This window comes from Typopeltis vanoorti, chromosome 7 (assembly GCF_054136105.1).
Source record: "Typopeltis vanoorti isolate ZY-2024b chromosome 7, IOZ_Tvanoo_1.0, whole genome shotgun sequence".
Taxonomy (NCBI): Eukaryota; Metazoa; Arthropoda; class Arachnida; order Uropygi; family Thelyphonidae; genus Typopeltis; species Typopeltis vanoorti.
The window spans coordinates 51,050,918-51,070,305 of NC_143555.1; the positions used below are offsets into that span (position 1 = coordinate 51,050,918).

Sequence of the window (19,388 nt, forward strand, 5' to 3'; positions counted from 1 at the left end):
GAGTCCTGTGATTAAGTTTGTTTATTGTTTTGTTTTTTCAAAATTTATTCGAGATTAAAATATGCAAAAATATTAAATGAAAAAAATATTCCATAAATTCTATCTTATCATATTTTAGTGCAGAAAATAGAATAAAGGTAAAATATTAAGCATAATCAAAATATAAAATTGATATTTCCACAATAAAAACAGTCACTGATTACTTTACAGTGTTTGGATTAGATCAAGTAGGGTCACTTTCAGTAGCTGAAAAGGGACTATAATTGACTCTCGCTACAGCAGATTTATGGGGGTGGGGAGATAGAAATAATTTGTTATAGTTAATTTCTTTAAACAAATGAATATACCTATGGGACTGATCTCTTCAGTTATTTGTTATTGTGAGGAGTTCTTTATAATAGTGCAAGTCAATCAAATAAAATCCACTAGATCCAGATCTTGCTTCCAGTACTTAAAACATATTTCTTTATAGACCATTGTTTCCACAGTGAAAACTTGTTGCTGGAAGCAATATCTGAGCCCACTTTTAGTAGGTAAGAAGGGCATACACTGACTCTTGCTACTATGGATTTTTAGGGACCACAGGAATAATTTGTAATAGTAGGAAATTTGCTATAGTAAATTTCTTTTAACATACCATTATACCTATGGGAGTTGGGTCTGGACTTCTGAACTTTCTGTTTTGCACTTTTGTTATAGTGAATGGTTTGTTATAACAGCATTTGCTATAGTAGAATAACCTGAAATCCACTATATCTGGATTTTGCTTTCGGTATCCTAAACATATTTATTTATAGGCCAGACTGTCTTCAAAATGTAGAAAGTAATAGAGGTAACATATTTTATCTCTATTAATAAATTCTGTTCTTTTTTTTCATATAACCCAGTATAGCTGATGGTTTTAATCTTTCTATACTATGTGAAACATTTTGGCTTGATCCTGCTTGTTTAAGAGTCTAACAAAAGTTGAGAAAAATGAACAAGAGTTCACAGAAACCTTAGCAAAATCACTCGGTGCTATATCATTGAGGATTTAAGTTCTTTTAATTTTGTTCTTTAATCTCATTCCTCTAGGAAATATAAGGTCTATTTAAAAAAAAGATTATTTCTCAATAAATTAAAGTTGGCATACAAGTAGCATAGTCATGAAGTATCTTCATGACTAGGCTACTTGTATATTGCTTAAGTATCTCTATGGAGTGCAAAGATGTATTGGACTCATACTATCTGCACCATATCTATTTTCTATTTTACACTGAACTCTGGCAAACAAAGCACTCACAACAGACTCTGGTGATTCATTCCACTCATTCGCCATTCTCCAAGGAAAACTATAGTCCTTATGCTCTTGCTAAGGACTACTTACTCAATTTCCAGGAATGATCCCGTGTTCTGTACCTGCTAAACAGTTACTGAAATGTTTCATCTGTATCAATACTATAAAACTATCAGCAACTTAAATGTTTCTATCATATCCCCTATTTTCTGTCTATCAGCCAGCTTTTGCAAACTACAAACCTTCAATCTATCATCATAGAAAGTATTCCATGGACCATTCATCAACTTGGTCTCACTAACCTCTGGATCCTCTCTACCACTTCCTCACCTCTAAGAAACCCAGATGACCAGACCTGATCTATGAAGAGGAATGATAATTTCCTTATCTCTGCTTGTTGGTGTGTTCTTCAATAACCAAAATATTCACCATCTCCACCAATATAATCTAGCTTGTAATCTTTTTATCCCCAAATTGCTTAACTTAACACTTTTCCACATTAAACTGGTATCCTTAGTCTATACTTTCAGCTCATTTAAATAATCCTGTAAGCTCTCTACATCTTGTTGATTACCTATTACTCTACCCAATTTTGCATCATTAGCGAACTGTATATGTCCCTTCAAATCATCCCCGGTATCATTTATTTACATATTAAACAGTGGAGTCCAAGCAGAGAGCTTTGCAGTACACAAATATTTCCCTGCTTTCTCCTGGATTCTGCTCTTCTGTATATTTGGCATTTGTCCATCAGCAATCCTTGTATTCATAACATTAGTTTCATATCCATCCCCACAATGTATCCAGTCAAACACCTTTGCAAAATCCAGTAGTATTGTTGTGTAGTCATTCTCTTTTTCCAACTCAGTTGTCACTCCATATGAAAAGTTAGTTAATTACTAAGACATGACCTATTCTTCACAAAGCCATGCTGCTCCTTTCCCCCATAGAGTATCATATTTTTATCCAACTGTTCTTTAATTCTGTCTTTGATAAACTTTTCCAATACCTTTATCACTCCTGAGATACTGATTGGTATATAATTTACTATAGTTTCTTGGAGCCTCCTTTATGCAGCAGAACTATTTGTCCTACTTCCACTCCTTTGGGACTCAGCCAGAGCTGAGACTTAAGTTAAACAGTATAATCAGAGGCAGTCCCATTTCCTTTGCACATACTTGTAATATAAAGCCTGATCACTGTATTTGCATTGAGATTCTGCAATATTCGAAAGTACTTCTAATTCATCAATCTTTATTCTCATGTCATTTCCTGTCACAGCACTATCCTCACTTAGATGATAAGCCCTTGCAAAGTGGTCAACTCAACTCAAAGTAACTCAACTATTTTGTCTTCTTCTGTCACATACTGCCATCAGTACTTGTTAACGTTATCCTTCCATAGTCATTCTTCCTTTTACTTGCCACATAGTGAGAGAACTGTTTGGGATTTCCTTTGACCCACTCAGCTAATTTCTTCTCATAATCTGATTTTGCCTTCCTCCATTTTGGTCATCTTTCCTGCCTGAGCCTTGTAGATCAGAATGAACTTCCTGATCACCTGTCTCACCTTATATACCTGCCACAATTTTAATGATCCTACTCATTCATCTGACTCCTGTCTGATTATTTTTATTTTTTATTAAACTTGATAAAATATACATTGGACGATAGATAACAAAAGGACAATTTACATATTATAAGAATGTATATTACAGAGAAAAAAAGGATTTTCTTTTTAGATATACAATAGAAATGAGGGAGAAAAGTACATTAGTGTTAGACAGGATGTGTCTTTTCAGTAGAGTCAATATTACAGTTTAGTATCATTTTTAGTTATTTTTCAGCTGAAGTGTGTTGTAGTCGGCAATCCAGAAAAGGGTACCAGTTGGATTCCACTCCTCTATGAATTTTGCGACAGTTCCTGTTTCTTTGTGATAATCAAATTCCAATGAAAGCCTGCTCTGTAGTTTCCTGCATAGGCTACACGTGAGGGTTTGTTCTGATTCAGTGATGGATGGTGCTGGTTATTTCTTGTGTGCTTAAGGTAGAAACTGTAAATGACAGCCTTGGTGCAGATGAAGAGGAAATTGCATATTATGTGTTTGTTCTCTTCTGTATGTTCTCTTCTAAATTCCAGTAGTCTTCTTGGCTGTGTGCATAGTTACAGGTGCTAGAGGCTGTATTCAGGGCGTAGCTGATCATCGCTTTGTTTGCAGGACAGGTTAGATATGTGTGTTCCAAGGTGCCAGAAACTTCGCAGAATAGACACTGATCTGATTGTTTTAGCTGAAATTTGTGGAGCTTAGTAGGAGTTGGCAAGATGTTATGCCATAGCCTCCACTGTATGTTGGAATCTAGTTTGGCACACCTCGATTTATTTATATGGAAGATCACACTGAAAACTGGGTGGCATGTGCATCTTAGTAAATGAGAGGGTTAAGAATGAATATACGAAGGGCACAGTTGGAGGCACTGATATGAGGAAGTGGTATATTTTCTTGTAGTTGGAGGGAAGAATTGGAAGTCAGCTTCAGATGATGCAAGGTGAAAGATAGGCTCCCACAGTTTCTAGAAGAAATACGGATTCCCTGAGGCGTAGCGATATCTGGGAAGGCTTTTATAATGGCAACTTGCATCAGTCGATATTGCTTTTCAATTTTGGAGTTTTTTAATGTTTTTTTTTAGTGTTTTCCAGTTTAGGGTCTGGGTCAGGAGGTCCCCTATGATTCTTATTCCTGTCCAGTTCAATGTAGGGAAAAGGAAGGGCTGGCCAGTTGTGATACTTATGTTTCTGTTCGAAAACAGTGGTTCTGTTAGTACAGCTGACTCTGTTGATCCTGTCAGTGTGTGATGAAGTTCTGTATTTTTCCACCACTGTAGAGCATCTTTGTAAAAAAAAAAAAGAGGTATTTAAGGAGGTGGTGATACAGAACTGGCCAGCTGGAGGATTATTGAAAGTGTAAATCCTCGGGTGGATGATTTCATGATGTTCAGGCTGAGATTTCTTCCCCCCCCCCCACTCTTGAAAAGCTCCCATGCACTGATAGCATCCATTCCTGGCAGATTCTTATGCAGTGGCACTGCTTCAAACTGTCTCCTAAACTTACCATAATCATCTGCTATGTAATTCCACATATAATTATTCTTAGCTGTTCATTCTATGTTTCACAACCTCCCAAGTCAAGACCACATGATCACTCTCCCTAGTCAGGGCCAGTGTGGCTCAGATTGGATGATCTGTCCATGATCAGGGCTCCTGATTTTTGTGGAGCTCCATGATCAGGGCTCCAGAAATTTGTGGAGCTTAGTAGGAGTTATTTCTTAATGAGTGCCCTCCAATGAATGTGATAAATGAATTTTATTTTCAACCAGGATATAGATGTAATTAATTTAGTTTGCATGGAGATACTCACAAAGATACCTTGTTGCTGCTCTTTCTGAAATGTGAAGTAATTTCTATCTATTACAACAGGAGACACTATTTATCTCTCAACCTCTGTTATAAACAAAAACCTAATCTGTGTCCACAAATTAATTTTGAAATATTATTATTATTATTATTACAGGCAACTCCAGGGAGTCCTTAGACTCATCGAGGGAGGCCCCAAATCATGTTCATCACAACTATTCGACATTCATACAGTATCTATCATACCTCACCTTAAACTCATTCACTGTCACAGCACCCACTACAGACTCTGGAAGCTTATTCCACTCATTCAGCACTCTAAAAGTAAAGAACCCAGCTCTAACACTCTTACTAACCACACTCTTGCCCAGCTTCCATGGATGCCCCCCTACTCCTCCCACTACCAGCCCTGTTCTCAAAAATATCTTCTGAATTAATCTTATAGAAACCCTTCAGTAATTTGAATGTCTCAATCACATCTCCCCTCCTCTGCCTATCAACCAATTTCTGCAACCCACAAATCCTCAACCTGTTCTCATAAGGTTCATTCCATAGACCTGCTATCATCTTGGTCACTCACCTCTGGATTCCCTCAACCTCCTCCCCATCAAGAAGAAACCTAGGTGTCCCCTAAACTTCAACTCCTTATCCACAAACACTCCTAAATCTCTCACCTCATCAATTTCCTGGAGTACAGTTCCACCAATGTAGTAAACTGCTGCTAATCTTTTCACCCCAAAATGTATGACCTTACATTTTGCCACATTAAATTGACATCCATTCTCCTTAGCCCAGACCTCCAATCTATCCAAATCATCCTGCAAAATTTTGACATCATCTGCATTCGCTATTGTCCCACCCAACTTTGCATCATCCACGAACAAATGAACTGTTCCTCTCAGATTCTTTCCTATATCATTAATGAACAAATTAAACAGCAGTGGTCCAAGAACAGATCCTTGTAGCACACCACTAGTCACAGGATGTCTTTTGGACTCTGCTCCTGAATAAACCACTCTCTGATATTTCTCCGTCAAACACCCTCCTATCCATCTCACTAATTATATATCCATCACCATATGCTGCATTTTACTGATTAGAATTCCACGTGGTATCCTGTCAAAGGCCTTAGCAAGGTCCAGTAGAATCACTGTAAACCCATTACCCTTATCCAGTTCAGCCGTCACTGTGTTATAATACGTGAGCAAGTTACTGAGGCATGACCTACCCTTCACAAAACCGTGCTGTCCCTGATACAGTATCCCATTTTCATCTATCTAATCTTGTATTTTCCTCTTGTCTATTTTCTCCAAGACCTTGATAACGATTCCTGTTATGCTGATTGGCCGATAATTTTCAACAGCTGCCTTGAATATATAGTCAAGTGCTCTCAAACATTTTATTTTGCATAACTTGCAAGTCATCATCATTCTTATAAAAATCAGAGATATCATTACACAAAAAAATAAAATAAATAAATAAAAATAATTTAATAAGACCGATTTTTCATTTGTTTCACTACCAACTGTAATTTTCCTGGTCCTCTTTGTAACCCTTAAGTTGGTATGCAGTTGTAATGTAGTATTGATGTAAGCTTATTTTCACAATTCACAACATAAATTAGTTTGGTGTAACTAGATACTTGAACATGTGATGAAAAGGCTTTTTAATAGGGTCGTTTAAAAATATATATATTTTGCAAAAACGAGTTTGAGACTGGATCACGTTACTGACATTACACCGTGAAAAGTTAGTCTGGGTCCATTGTTAGTGCAGACCATTTTCTGTAGCATCTATAAATGTATTTGTTTTTCTTATTGAATTATTTTTATGAATAATTTATATAAATTCACCCTTCATTATGGGCAATAATGAAAGGAAATTATGCAAACTGCACGTTTTAGTTGTGAAGTGTGAAGGTGAAGGTAAGGGACCAGAAAATATCAAAAACACTGGAGAAAAGAGTTCTATTATATCATCAACTAAAAATAATCAAGATCCTTTCAAGACAAATAGCTCAGGGAATTCATGTAGCTATGCTACAAAGACAGAAGTTGTGTTCTGTAATGTATAAAAATATCCTGGGACTGCTGACAGAAACTAGATTACTAAAAGCGTTTCATGAGACATTCAATTTTCAAAAAAGACAGACTTGGCATTTTTGAATACATCTTTCCAAAGAAAGATGTATTCTAAAATGTCTGAACACCTGAAATGCCTTTTTAATATAGACTATTATAAAGCTAAATCCAATAAACTATTTACTGTTTTAAAAAAATGTAAAGGCCCAGCAGTGGAATGATACCAAAATGACATGTAACATAAATTTGTTGGTTATTGCTGATGTTGTTAAACAAAAAGTAGTTACAGGTACTTCCATGGTAACTGCTCCCATGAATTATCATCATTATCAACCTCCACTTTCTGATGCATCTATTAATACAAGAGCTGCAGCTGCCTAGCACCCCTTTACTGTGCAACTGCAAACACACTGAACCTGCTTCTGTTCATCCTCTTTTATTCTAACCACCTATGTCCTCTGAAACAACCTTCCTCAAGGAGTATTCCCAAACAACTACAACCTACAACCTTCAAAAAAAAAATCAATAAACTTCATCTCAGTTCTTATCTGCACCCCATATGTAGCACTGATGTGCCTATAGGTCCTTTGATTTTTTGTTTATGGAATCAATATATAAAAATTTTAAAAAACCTGTATGGTCAAATCAGAATCATTTTAGATGTTCAGCATATGACTTATATCATGTTATGCTTGTAGACAAGTCAAAAATGTTGTGTGACTTGGATGGCTATTGAAATACATGTTCAGGATTCTAATTTCTAGGATAACTTAGAAAAATTCTGTAGCACATTGTTCTCATGACTTTAACTATCTTATCAAAATAATAACAGATACTAGATTTATATTCCTTTTTTTTTTTTTTGGTCTTTCACCACCATATGATTCACTTAAGTGTCTGAATATTCAAATTATCTGATAAGACAGGTGCAATGTGAAATTAGTAGCACGCTCAAGATTTAATCTTGTGGGGAGACCCAAGTTGAGTAGATGATTTGAGAATACACACTATGCATCGCATACGACTGACTGAGCATCTGCAATGATCACTAATTCATAAGCAGTATAGAAATAGAAGACATGACACAATTTAAATTTTTAAAAAATCAATTTTAATTAGTAAAAGATTTTTGGAAAATTTTCTAGTTTTTTTTGGGGGGGGAGGCTTTGCCCCCCCCTTCCCCAGTGTATCACTGTGTGGAATCCTGATTATGATAATAAATGTATGGGTTTGCATAAGTATATGATAATCCCAACATTTTTTTTTTATTGCAGATCAGTGGGCACTTAGGTTTATTCCACATGAAAATGGCATCCATCAAATTCATATTCGCAATAATGGCATACACATACCTCAGAGTCCATTCAGGATTTTAATTGGTCAAGATGATGCTGATCCTGCTGCTGTTCATGCTCAAGGACCAGGACTCAAGGAGGGTCACTGTGGTCTGTATTCATATAAATTTCTTCTCATTTTAAAATTTATAGTTTAATTGCATAAAATTATATTATATAATGTTTACAGGTAAAGATTTCTAATGTGCATATTGGAAAGTGGAAGTTGTTATTTCATATTATTATTATCAGGTACGTTTTTATAGTTAACAGTGTCATGAAATATATACTCTAATAGGGTCACTTTTGTCATCCGTCTGTCTCTTTCTTTAGACATTTTCAATTTTCATGGAATGTAATGTTTTATTATTGTTATTATTACTATTACTGTTATTATTTTTTGGGCATCTCCATAGAATCAAAGACTCACACCGGAGACCACTCTAAACATTGTTCACACTGCACAGCATACCTCTCCATGAACTTCTTCACCGATGAATCACTGATCACCACTTCTGGCTACCCATTCTAGCCTTTTACCATCCTCCAAGCAAAGAGTCTAGTCTAACCACACTCATATACAGTTTCCAAGGGTGACCCATTGTTCTTTCCCTTCCTGCCATAAATTGAAATAGGTCTTTGTATCAGTCCTATAAAACTCCTTTAATAACTTATATGGTTCTATCACACACAAATCGGCCCTTCAGAACACACGCAATTTACAGACAAAAATTACTAGTTGTGGTGGTGTTGGAGGTGGGCGGTAGATGGCGTTGATTCGTAGTAGAGGTAAGGTGTAGAGACAGTTGAAGATGTCCTCCCGCGATGAGTCCTCGGACTCCTTGGAGGTATCAGAAATAATAATAATAAAATAATAATAATAAAATAATAAATAATAATAATAATAATCATATCCCTTTCCTTTTTGCCTATCAACTAGTGGAGCCCATCAGCTTTCAATTTATCCTCATATGCTAACCGCTGGCCTGGTTGGCCGAGTGGTTAGCGTATCCACTCTCCAGCCAAAAGGCTGCTGGTTCGAATCCCACCATGGGCATGGATGATTGTTAAAATACTAGTGGTGGTGGTCGGCAGTAGATGGCGTTGGTGTAGATGATGAAGGTAGTTGTGGTTTGTTGTAGTTGAAATAAGTGGTGGAGACAGAGTTGTAGAGTAGGTGTCCTCCCTCGATGAGTCTTTGGACTCCCTGGAGGTGTCAAATAATAATAATAATAATAATAATAAATGCAATGCTTCCCATGCTGGGATTTGAACCTTGGCCTCCTGAAGGAAAGCCAGGTGTTATGGCTACTAAACCACATGGGAGGCAACCATTAACTTTCAACTTTTCAGAGACAATGGAGAGGTTCCAGATAGATATTTATGTTATAGTTCGCCCACCACTTCTAGGTCCCTTCTTGGCTTTGTGCCAAGAATAGTCGATTCATGCTGAAGGGGAGAAAGAAATGAAGGATGTACGAATTGGTCGCCAACGTGCAAAATAACGTGCTTTCTTGTCTGTCGCTGTACTAGTACTGGCTTGATTTTTGTTGTTCTCTTTTTGCATTATTTTTTTATTATTAATTTGTATATGATGGATCCAGTACAGTCAACAAGTTCTATTGTTACACGTTTCAGTAGCTCTTGCAAAAGAATATTGAATAATGTGCTGACATTCTGCGAAAAAGAATCGTCAGAAGGCTGTCTTCTTGTTCCCCCTTTCTCAAGTCATAAAACATGCAAGTGCAATTGCAGGCGTATCGGGGTCGACTGTTAAAAGAATTCGTAGGGAATCAAAAGGTGAAGGTAAGCCAAAATTTAAATCTCCTAAAAAAAGCGCCAGAGAAAGAAAACCATCGAAACCGTAGCTTTGAATGATTTTGATGTAGACGTTATAAGAAGAACTATTCACTAATTTTACGTGGTCGAGAAAAGAGTGCCAACTGTTCCGAAATTGATTCCTTTGCTTAAAGAAAAAATTAATTTTTCTTGGAAAAGAGAAACTTTAAGGAAAATACTTCATGAAATCGGATTTTGTTTTAAAAAGTCCCAGAATAAAAGGAAACTTATCATGGAGCGAAGTGACATTGTTTTATCTAGAACGCAGTATTTGAGAGCAATAAGACGTTTCAGGGAGGAGAAAAGACCGATTGTATATCTAGATGAAACTTGGATTGATAGTGATTTAACTTATGGAAAATGTTGGCAGTCTAAAGAAGAATGTGGAGTGCTACAAACCGGAAATGCCTCGCAGCGCATAATAATTTTATGTGCGGGTGGAGAAATGGGTTTTTTAGCGAATTCAAACTTACTATACAAAGCCAATTCAACTATTGGAGATTACCATGGGCAAATGAATTCTACGATTTTCGAAAAGTGGGCAGAAGAAAAACTGATTCCAAACCTTCCTAAAAATGCTGTTGTTATAATTGATAACGCTTCATATCACTCTATTCGATTAAACAAAGTTCCAAATTGGTCTAATAAGAAGCAAGTTCTTATGGATTGGCTCTCTGCAAATAACATTTCTCATTCCCCAGATATGCGAAAAATTTAATTGCTTAATTTGGTCAAAAGAAACTCGCCCACAACTAAACTATTTAAATTCGACACGATGCTCAAAGAGCATGGATTTCTAGCTTTGAGGCTACCACCATATCATTGTGATATTAATGCTATTGAGTATGTTTGGGCAGAAGTGAAAAGTTTCATTCGCCATCACAACGTAACTGGGGATATTGACATGTCGAAACTTTTTAAGCTTTCAGAACAGGCGATTGAAAGTATTACAGTTCAAAAGTGGGGAAAATATTGCTCTCATGTCACCTCATTGGAAAATATATATTGGGATAGAGACGGAATTATCGAAGAATTGTGCGAACCTTTGGTGATCAGTTTAAGTGAAAGTGATGGCGATTCGGACACCGATTCAGATGACTCTGAAGAGTAAAAGAATTTGACAATGGTATTTTTTCCAACATTTTTTTGCATGCTATTGAGAGTCACAACAACTCATAAATAATTAATCAGTTTAGGACATTAAAGTGCCTCAGTTCTCTCAACTGTAAGTTTGGAATATCTAAGTTCATTTGAAATAATTTCTGTTTATCTGTATAATTCTTTTTATTTTATAGAAAACTTTCTTAAAAATAAACTTAGTTACATTTTTGTTTTATGCTATAGCTTTTTTAATTTTATTAACACTTTACGTACATTTTTCCAACTGTTATACAAGCAAAATAGTTACACTTTAAAAACAGCAATGTTCGTAAAAGAAAAGCTAAATTTTCTGACCTGTAATAATAAAAAACTCAGTTTGTTTATTATTACATCCCAGAGGACTGATTACCCTATTATCGGAATGGATTCTCCTTTTTCTGACATGCGCAGAAGTGTCGAGGGACCTCAAATCGGTGGGCGAACTATAGTAAGATTATTTTACTTAGATTAATGCAGAAGGAATTCAGGACTAGAGGGAGAGAACAAGAAGCCATTTTTGTAAGGTATAGATGAAGAGGAGAAAGAGGAGTAGACTTTTTTACATAGTGGCAGGTGAGCAGAATGCATTGGCAGAATGTATTGTGAATACCGAAAGTGTGAATGAGTTTAAGGTTCGATATGATAGATATGTTGATCATTGAGTGATACCTCCCACAATGAGTATTTGGACTTCATAGTGTGAAAGTGTCTTGGAGGATGAGAGGGTGTATAATATGTGGCACAATTGGAAGAATGACAGAACATTGCACCCTTCAATGGAAAAGACTTGAGTTCTATTCTTGTTGTGATGAGAGGAATCTTTATGTGGGCTTTTACAACTAAAGATGAGTTAGATAATCTCATACGGGTGTAGCAGGGTTTTTTCCCTACTGGAAACATGGGTTTTCATTCAGTGTACAAGCAAAGTGGCTGTGAGACACAATTTACAGACAAAAAAATCTTGTTGGTGGTGGCTGGCAGATGGCAATATGAGTTGGTGGTATTAGTGTTGTTGTGTAGTTGGAGGATTAAGTAGAGGAGACAGTGAGTTGTGTAGTAGAGTAATGATCCTTCCTACAATGAGTCCTTGGATTCTTTGGAGGTGGCATGTAAGCAGATTAGGGACTATGGAGAGTAATAATAGTTATAGGAATACTGAAAGTGCACCATTTTATGTACAAATGCCAGGAGTATTAAGAATAAAGAGAATGAGTTTGTGACATTGATTGACTCTGTTTGAAGATTATTGGTATTAATGAAACATGATTGACAGAGAAAGATCTCTTGACAGGAATAGAAATTAAGGAGTATATCATATTTCAGAAGGATAGGGAGGGTAAACAGGATGGTGGAGTGTTACTCATGATAAGAGATGAATTGTACCATCTCAGTGTAGAGCATGGCCATCATAACTCACTAAAGAATTAAGGCAATGCCTAGGAGTGGAAAGTTTGGAGAGTGGCAGAACACAGCAAAATTGTATCTCAAGATAAAAACACTATTTTTTTTTGTTTTTAATTATCATATATTTTTGAATTTAGAGACATCAAAATAGCATTTGCTAGGGGTAGCATATACTGTAACAACTGTTCTGGGGGAAATGATACTAATGGTTTTGAGAGTATATGGTGTGAGGTAGAAGTGGATAGCACATGATAATTAGTGGGATGCTGCTATAGATTAGGAAATATAGATGGGGAGGAGCAGGAAATGTTTAGGAAAATTAATTTGCCAAGTGCAAAATGAGTTTGGGGGACTTGACATACAGCATTATATATTAGGCAGAGGAAAAAGCATTCAGTAATAAGACAAATGAATTTTTTGAATTATTGAAGAAGACAGATATCTCAGGCAGCATGTGGTAAAAGAAACACAAGCATCAAGAGTTTTAGATTTAATCATGGCATCAGTAGATCTGATCATGACTCAGATATCATACTTGTCTAAATTTAGTTTAATCCTTTATCCAAGTGTAAACAAACAAAGTTTGCACCTGAAGTATCTTCAGGACTGAGGCTAACTCATGATAAAGGTGGACCAAGCTCTCATCACTCCTTATCTTAGTATCTCCCATAATGCAAAGCACATCTCCTTGCATCTCCTTGTATAATACTATGCATTTAGGGAAGGGCCACTACCCAGACCAGTTTTGACCAGTGGAAGCAATGGAAAAGTCATATTTACCTATACGAGTTGTCAAAAGGTGTCTCATCTTATTATTAAATTACTCTGGATTTAGAGACATATGTTGGAAGTTTTTTCCGCTTGATTAGACTATAATAAATTTAGTTTAATCCTTTAGATACTTCAGTTTGCAAACTTTGTTTACTTACACTTGGATAAAGGATTAAACTAAATTTATTATAAATTTATATAGTCTAATCAAGTGGGAAAAAACTTCCAATATCTTTCTCCAAATCCAGAGTAATTTAATAATAAGGTGAGACACCTTTTGGCAACTTGTATAGGTAAATGACTTCTCCATTGCTTCAATCTTAGTATCACCACCTCTGGGTCTGGCTCCCACTGACGAGACCTCAATAAAGGTAAAACCGGTCTGGGTAGTGGCCTTTCCCTTAATGCATAACATTATACACATCCGCAGGAGATGTGCTTTGCATTATGGGAGATACTAAGACAAGTAGTGATGAGAGCTTGGTCCACCTTTACCACGAGTTGTCTCAGTCCTGAAGATACTTCAGGTGCAAACTTTTTGTTTGCTTACACTTGGATAAAGGATTAAACTAAATTTATTATATTATAGTCTAACCAAGTGGAAAAAACTTCCAACATCATACTTGTCCTCAACTGGTGAGAGTAACTATGTATTCCTGACTTGGAGAATGTATGGACATGCACAAGTATCAAGATTGAATTCATGTAGAATAATAAGGAAGGTAACTATAATAACCTTAGAAATAATCTTGGGGTAATTACAGTTGCATGAGGAATGTAAGATCAGACTAGGAAAATAGTATAGTAAGGAAGACAAAAATGGAATATGAGAAGGGACTAGCACTGCAGTTCAAGGTAAAGTAAATCCTAAGAAATTCTTTCATTATATGGCCAGCAGAAGAAATAATTGTGTAAAAATTGGCCCTGTTATATGGGAGGAGATTGAATAACCAATGCAGGTGACATAGTGAAGTTATGTAATGATCACTTTATTCGGGTATTTCATTCCTGCTAAGCTAATTTTATTTCTCGAGGGATATGGAGCATTGATAGATTTGAAGAAAATAAAAGATGAACATGTTTCGAATACAGAGCAATGAGGCAGTAGGATTAGATGGGATTTCACCACATATTTGTAGGGAGTGTACTAAAGAACTAATCAGTTCCATATTTTTTAATTTATTCAAATTATTTGCAGAAATCAAGATATATTTATCAGCAGCCACAGCAAATTGCATTCCTCAAGCAAAAAAAAAAAAAAAAAAATATATATATATATATATAACAATGTGGTATTATCTTTTTTCACTTGAGGAAAGTGGATGACTGATGAAATCAAACAAGAACTGCAGATAGAAAAAGAGGTTATGAAAAGAAAAAAAAACTATAAAAAAAAAGGTGGTGCAGTTGCATAAGGAATATAAGACTCAAACCAGAAAAGTAAAGAAAAAGAAAATATAATAAGGAAGATAAAAATGGAATACCATTTTTATCCTCCTAACATAATAAAAGAAGGAATTCCATAGTAAAATCCTAATGAATTCTTTCATCATATAGCCATTATGAGAAGAAATTATTGCAGATAAATTGACCCTATCAGATGGAAATATGAGCTGAATCTCATTACCATCCCAGTCAAAACTATTAAAACACTGATTCTCGTAGACAGGCTTATACATTGGTTATGCATTTCTAAATAACTTAGGGAATTGAAACAACGTAGATCCGAATATAAATTAAATTATACTTTAATAGATATTTCCGATATTTCGGCAATGTCACATTGCCATTTTCTAAAGGAACTTACAAAAAGGCAGGTGCACACAGGCAATAACAATACAGTAACTGAGAATGAAGATATGAAGCTATCGTTCTCCTAGAAGTCCTGATGGTGCCCTCTGGTGGGCTAAGTAGGCATTCTTGGCCGTTGGGCTGAAGGTCTGCTGATGTATGCCTCCCAAATTTGGGGCAGTCGCATACAACCAAATTTGTTGAGGTTTGGAGAGTTTCTTATGGCAGAGGCTGATTCCATAAATAATCTTTCGAATTTATATTTGCTCTGGTGTATTATTGTTGCTTTCTTCCACCGTATTCTGTGGCGAGTATCCAGAGCATGGTCTGCAAGACCAGAATGGCTATACTTGTAAAACCGGATGTAGTCCTTGTGTTCAGAAATTCTGATATTCACTGTCCTGCCTGTTTGGCCAAAGTACGACAGTTTACAACTGCAAGGGACCTGGTATACACCAGGTATACACCAGCCTCTGCCCCACAAAAACCAACCATATGGCTTCGCTACGTTGATGATGTGTTCGCTATTTGGCCACATGGCTCTGAAACACTCCTCTCCTTCCTTACACACTTAAACAACCAACACGCCAGAATCAAGTTCACCCTGGAAAAAGAAGAAAACAACTGCCTCCCTTTCCTAGACACACTAGTCACCCGCCAGCCTGATGGAACTTTGGTTTTCTCAGTTTACAGAAAACCCACCCATACAGGCAGATACATCCACCAACAATCCCCCCCCCCTCACAACAATATGGAGTGTTAAAAACACTATACAACAGGGCTAAACAAATCTGTTCTAACGACATAGCCCTTAACACTGAACTAAATCACATCCTCAGCACTTTCTCAGCCAATGGCTACCCCCCCCCCCCCAAAAAAAAATCCAAAAAATATTAAAACCTACAAACCACAGCCCCCCCTCCTCCCCCCCTCCACAAAAAAGATTACTCTAAATCCATCGCCATTCCCTACATCCGAGGCACCTCAGAAAAAATCACCAAAATTCTAAAAAAACATGACCTCACCTCCTGTTACAGGCCTTACAGAAAATTGGCATCCCTTATCCGCTCTACCAAAGACCAACCACTTCCCCTAGACCTACCTGGTGTATACCAGGTCCCTTGCAGTTGTAAACTGTTGTACTTTGGCCAAACAGGCAGGACAGCGAATATCAGAATTTCTGAACACAAGGACTACATCTGGTTTTACAAGTATAGCCATTCTATTCTTGCAGACCATGCTCTGGATACTCGCCACAGAATACGGTCGAAGAAAGCAACAATAATACACCGGAGCAAATATAAATTCGAAAGATTATTTATGGAATCAGCCTCTGCCATAAGAAACTCTCCAAACCTCAACAAATTTGGTTGTATGCGACTGCCCCAAATTTGGGAGGCATACATCAGCAGACCTTCAGCCCAACGGCCAAGAACGCCTACTTAGCCCACCAGAGGGCACCATCAGGACTTCTAGGAGAACGATAGCTTCATATCTTCATTCTCAGTTACTGTATTGTTATTGCCTGTGTGCACCTGCCTTTTTGTAAGTTCCTTTAGAAAATGGCAATGTGACATTGCCGAAATATCGGAAATATCTATTAAAGTATAATTTAATTTATATTCGGATCTACGTTGTTTCAATTCCCTAAGTTATTTAGAAATATTAAAACACTGGTTCATCGGGCCAACTCCTTTTGTTCTTCAGATGAACTATTGCAGAAAAAATTGCAATATATTATTTTCTCTTTTTTATCTAATGGATAAAAGAATTCCTTCATCAAAAGAGCTTTGAGTAGTTGGCCTTTTGACCAATTAGAAAAATCTCCACCTTTCTCACTTCTCCAAAGAACAAGTTTCCACATCTCAGTTATCCAAGTGTCTACCAGATTCCTTGCTCTTGTGGATTATCTTATTTTGTACAAACAGGAAGATCTGCTTTTATTCGGCTAGAAGAAACACAAGTCTTATATTCAATACCTTGAACCTGAACAGTCTGGACTTGCAGAGCATGCCATCAACCCTGGACATAGAGTTCATTGGAACAAGACGAGTCCTTCACAAAAGTTGGTTCCACATGGAATGGCTTTAAACATGTGAAACTTTACTTCATTCTCCTAACTTAAACAGATCTGATGGTCTATGTCTATCCCCTTTGTGGGAGATAATACTTTTTAAATCAGCTAATCTTTCCTAACCCTTTTTAATTGTCTATATATATAATTTATTTATTTATTTATCTATTTTTTTAAAAAATAAGTTAGGAAATTTAATGACCTTTTTTAGTTATCTTACGTTAGCTACTTAGGTGGCACCTTTTGGAATTGTCAGTTATTGTTTAATTAGCTTTTTACATGTACTGACGATGCCTGTGATACTCAGGCGAAAATTCTACTAATAAATAATATTTTATGTGATTTAATTCCATTATTATAATTTTAATTAATGTCTACTCACGGTATCACCTTACTGAAACATATGAGTTGAGTGACCAATGCAGATGACATAGTGGAGTTGCTTAAGGATCATTTTGAATTTTTCATCCTTGTAAATCAGTTTTACTTCAAGGAATAAGGAGGATTGAAGAATTAGAAGTGAATAAGGAGGATGTGTTCCAAATACTGAGTAGTACTGAGTAAATATAAGTAAGCCATTAGGATTAGATGAGATTTCATCATATGCTTTAAGGGATTATGCTTAAGAACTGGTCATGCTTAGCCTGGCTGTTTAATGAGTCTTGCAATGGGGCAAGTTCCTAAGATGCAGGAGGAGGATATGATGTGTCATTGTGGAGGAGTAGTGTTAGAATGAAAGTATCGAGCTATGGACCAGTTTTTATTTCTCCTGTGGTTGTTAAGGTTTTTAAAAAGATTGGTAAGAGCCTATATACAAAATTGAACAGATAAGATTATTTATGAAGGAGAGCATGGATTTGTTAAGAAAAATTTTTATTTTAGCAAGCTGGTGGCCTTTTATAATAAAATAAACCAAAGCAGTGGATGAAGAAAGGCATACGTTGTCATTTTTATGAAATTTTAAAAAGTATTTGATAGGGTGCATCATGAACTTGCAGAGAGAGAGAGAGAGACGGGCTGAAAGAAGAGGTGGAATGTCTCAGGAATGAGTTGAGAAGTGCGAAAGATGAGATTAAGTTAATGGAAGGTGAATCAGAGTAGGAGTGAGATAGAGTTAAGGGAATGATAGAAGAGGAGAGAATAGAAACAGTAGAAGAGAGACAGTTATAGGAATGATAGAAGAGGAGAGAATAGAAACAGTAGAAGAGAGACAGTTATGGGAATAATAGAAGAGGAGAGAATAGAAACAGTAGGAGAGAGGAAATGAGAAGAATACAAGGGAGTGCTGGAACCAGGGATAGAGAGATGCCAGGACAGCAGGTAAGTAGGGGGAACACAGAGAGAAAGTGTTAGAGGAGAGAGAGAGAGAGAGAGAGAGAGAGTGAGGGATACAGTTGAGCAATCAAGGAACAGAGCGGTAAGATGTGTGATGTATGGAGACTTGACAATCCATGGTGTGCAAGATAGGATGCCAGAGGAGTGTTTGCCTGGATCTTTATTGCTATAGCCACACTTTCTATCATTTTGGGGGAAGATAGAAAGTGTGACTATGGCAATAAAGTGGGGTGAAGGGGTGGATGAGATGATTGTGATGGTGGGCACGAATGACTTGAGAGGCAGTATAAATTGAGTGGCAAGAGATCTGAGATTCATGATTGAGGTTGTACAGAAAAAAAACTCAGGAAGGGGGAAGATAGTGTGTGTTGCCTAAGTCTAATAATGATGAGCTGAATAGAAGAGCATTAATAATGACTAGCATGATATCCAGAATGTGTTAGAAGAGAGGCTTGGAATACATGGATGCTTGGAGGGCATTTGAGAACAGAAAGGAACTGCATGCAAGAGACTGCTTGCATTTAAATGAGGAAGAATGTAGGCATCTGTAGAGATTGCTGTTCTCTGAACAAGTCAGTATGTCAATGCAGGGAAACTAGAATTACCAGGATGGTAATTCTAGTTTCCCATTCATTTCATGAATGGCTGATAAAGGCTCTACAACTGTAACTGACTGAGAATGGAAGGAAAAGCCATTTGAAATGCTGGGATACATTTTGCCTAACAACCACAGAGAACAAATAACTTGTGAGTCAAGTTATTTGTTCTCTGCTCACATCTACTCACATCTACTAACCCCTATCTACAAGGTGCCTCCAGCATTATCATAGCCAGGGATTAGAACTACAGAATTAATAAAATAGGTGGAGGTCTCTACACCAGCAACATATAATAATAGACAATTCAAAATATGCTGCAGGAACACAGCCATA

The 19,388-nt window shown here is 36.6% G+C and overlaps 1 protein-coding gene across 1 annotated transcript in view; it reads left to right on the top strand.

The window, feature by feature from the left end:
• Window positions 1-19,388, top strand: part of LOC150104669 (filamin-A-like) — a 270,337-nt gene that overhangs the window by 200,122 nt on the left and 50,827 nt on the right. The window contains exon 12 of the mRNA XM_090395258.1: window positions 8,043-8,213. Within this exon, the coding sequence (XP_090251384.1) occupies window positions 8,043-8,213 (171 nt within the window). The remainder of the gene's footprint in view (window positions 1-8,042; window positions 8,214-19,388) is intronic.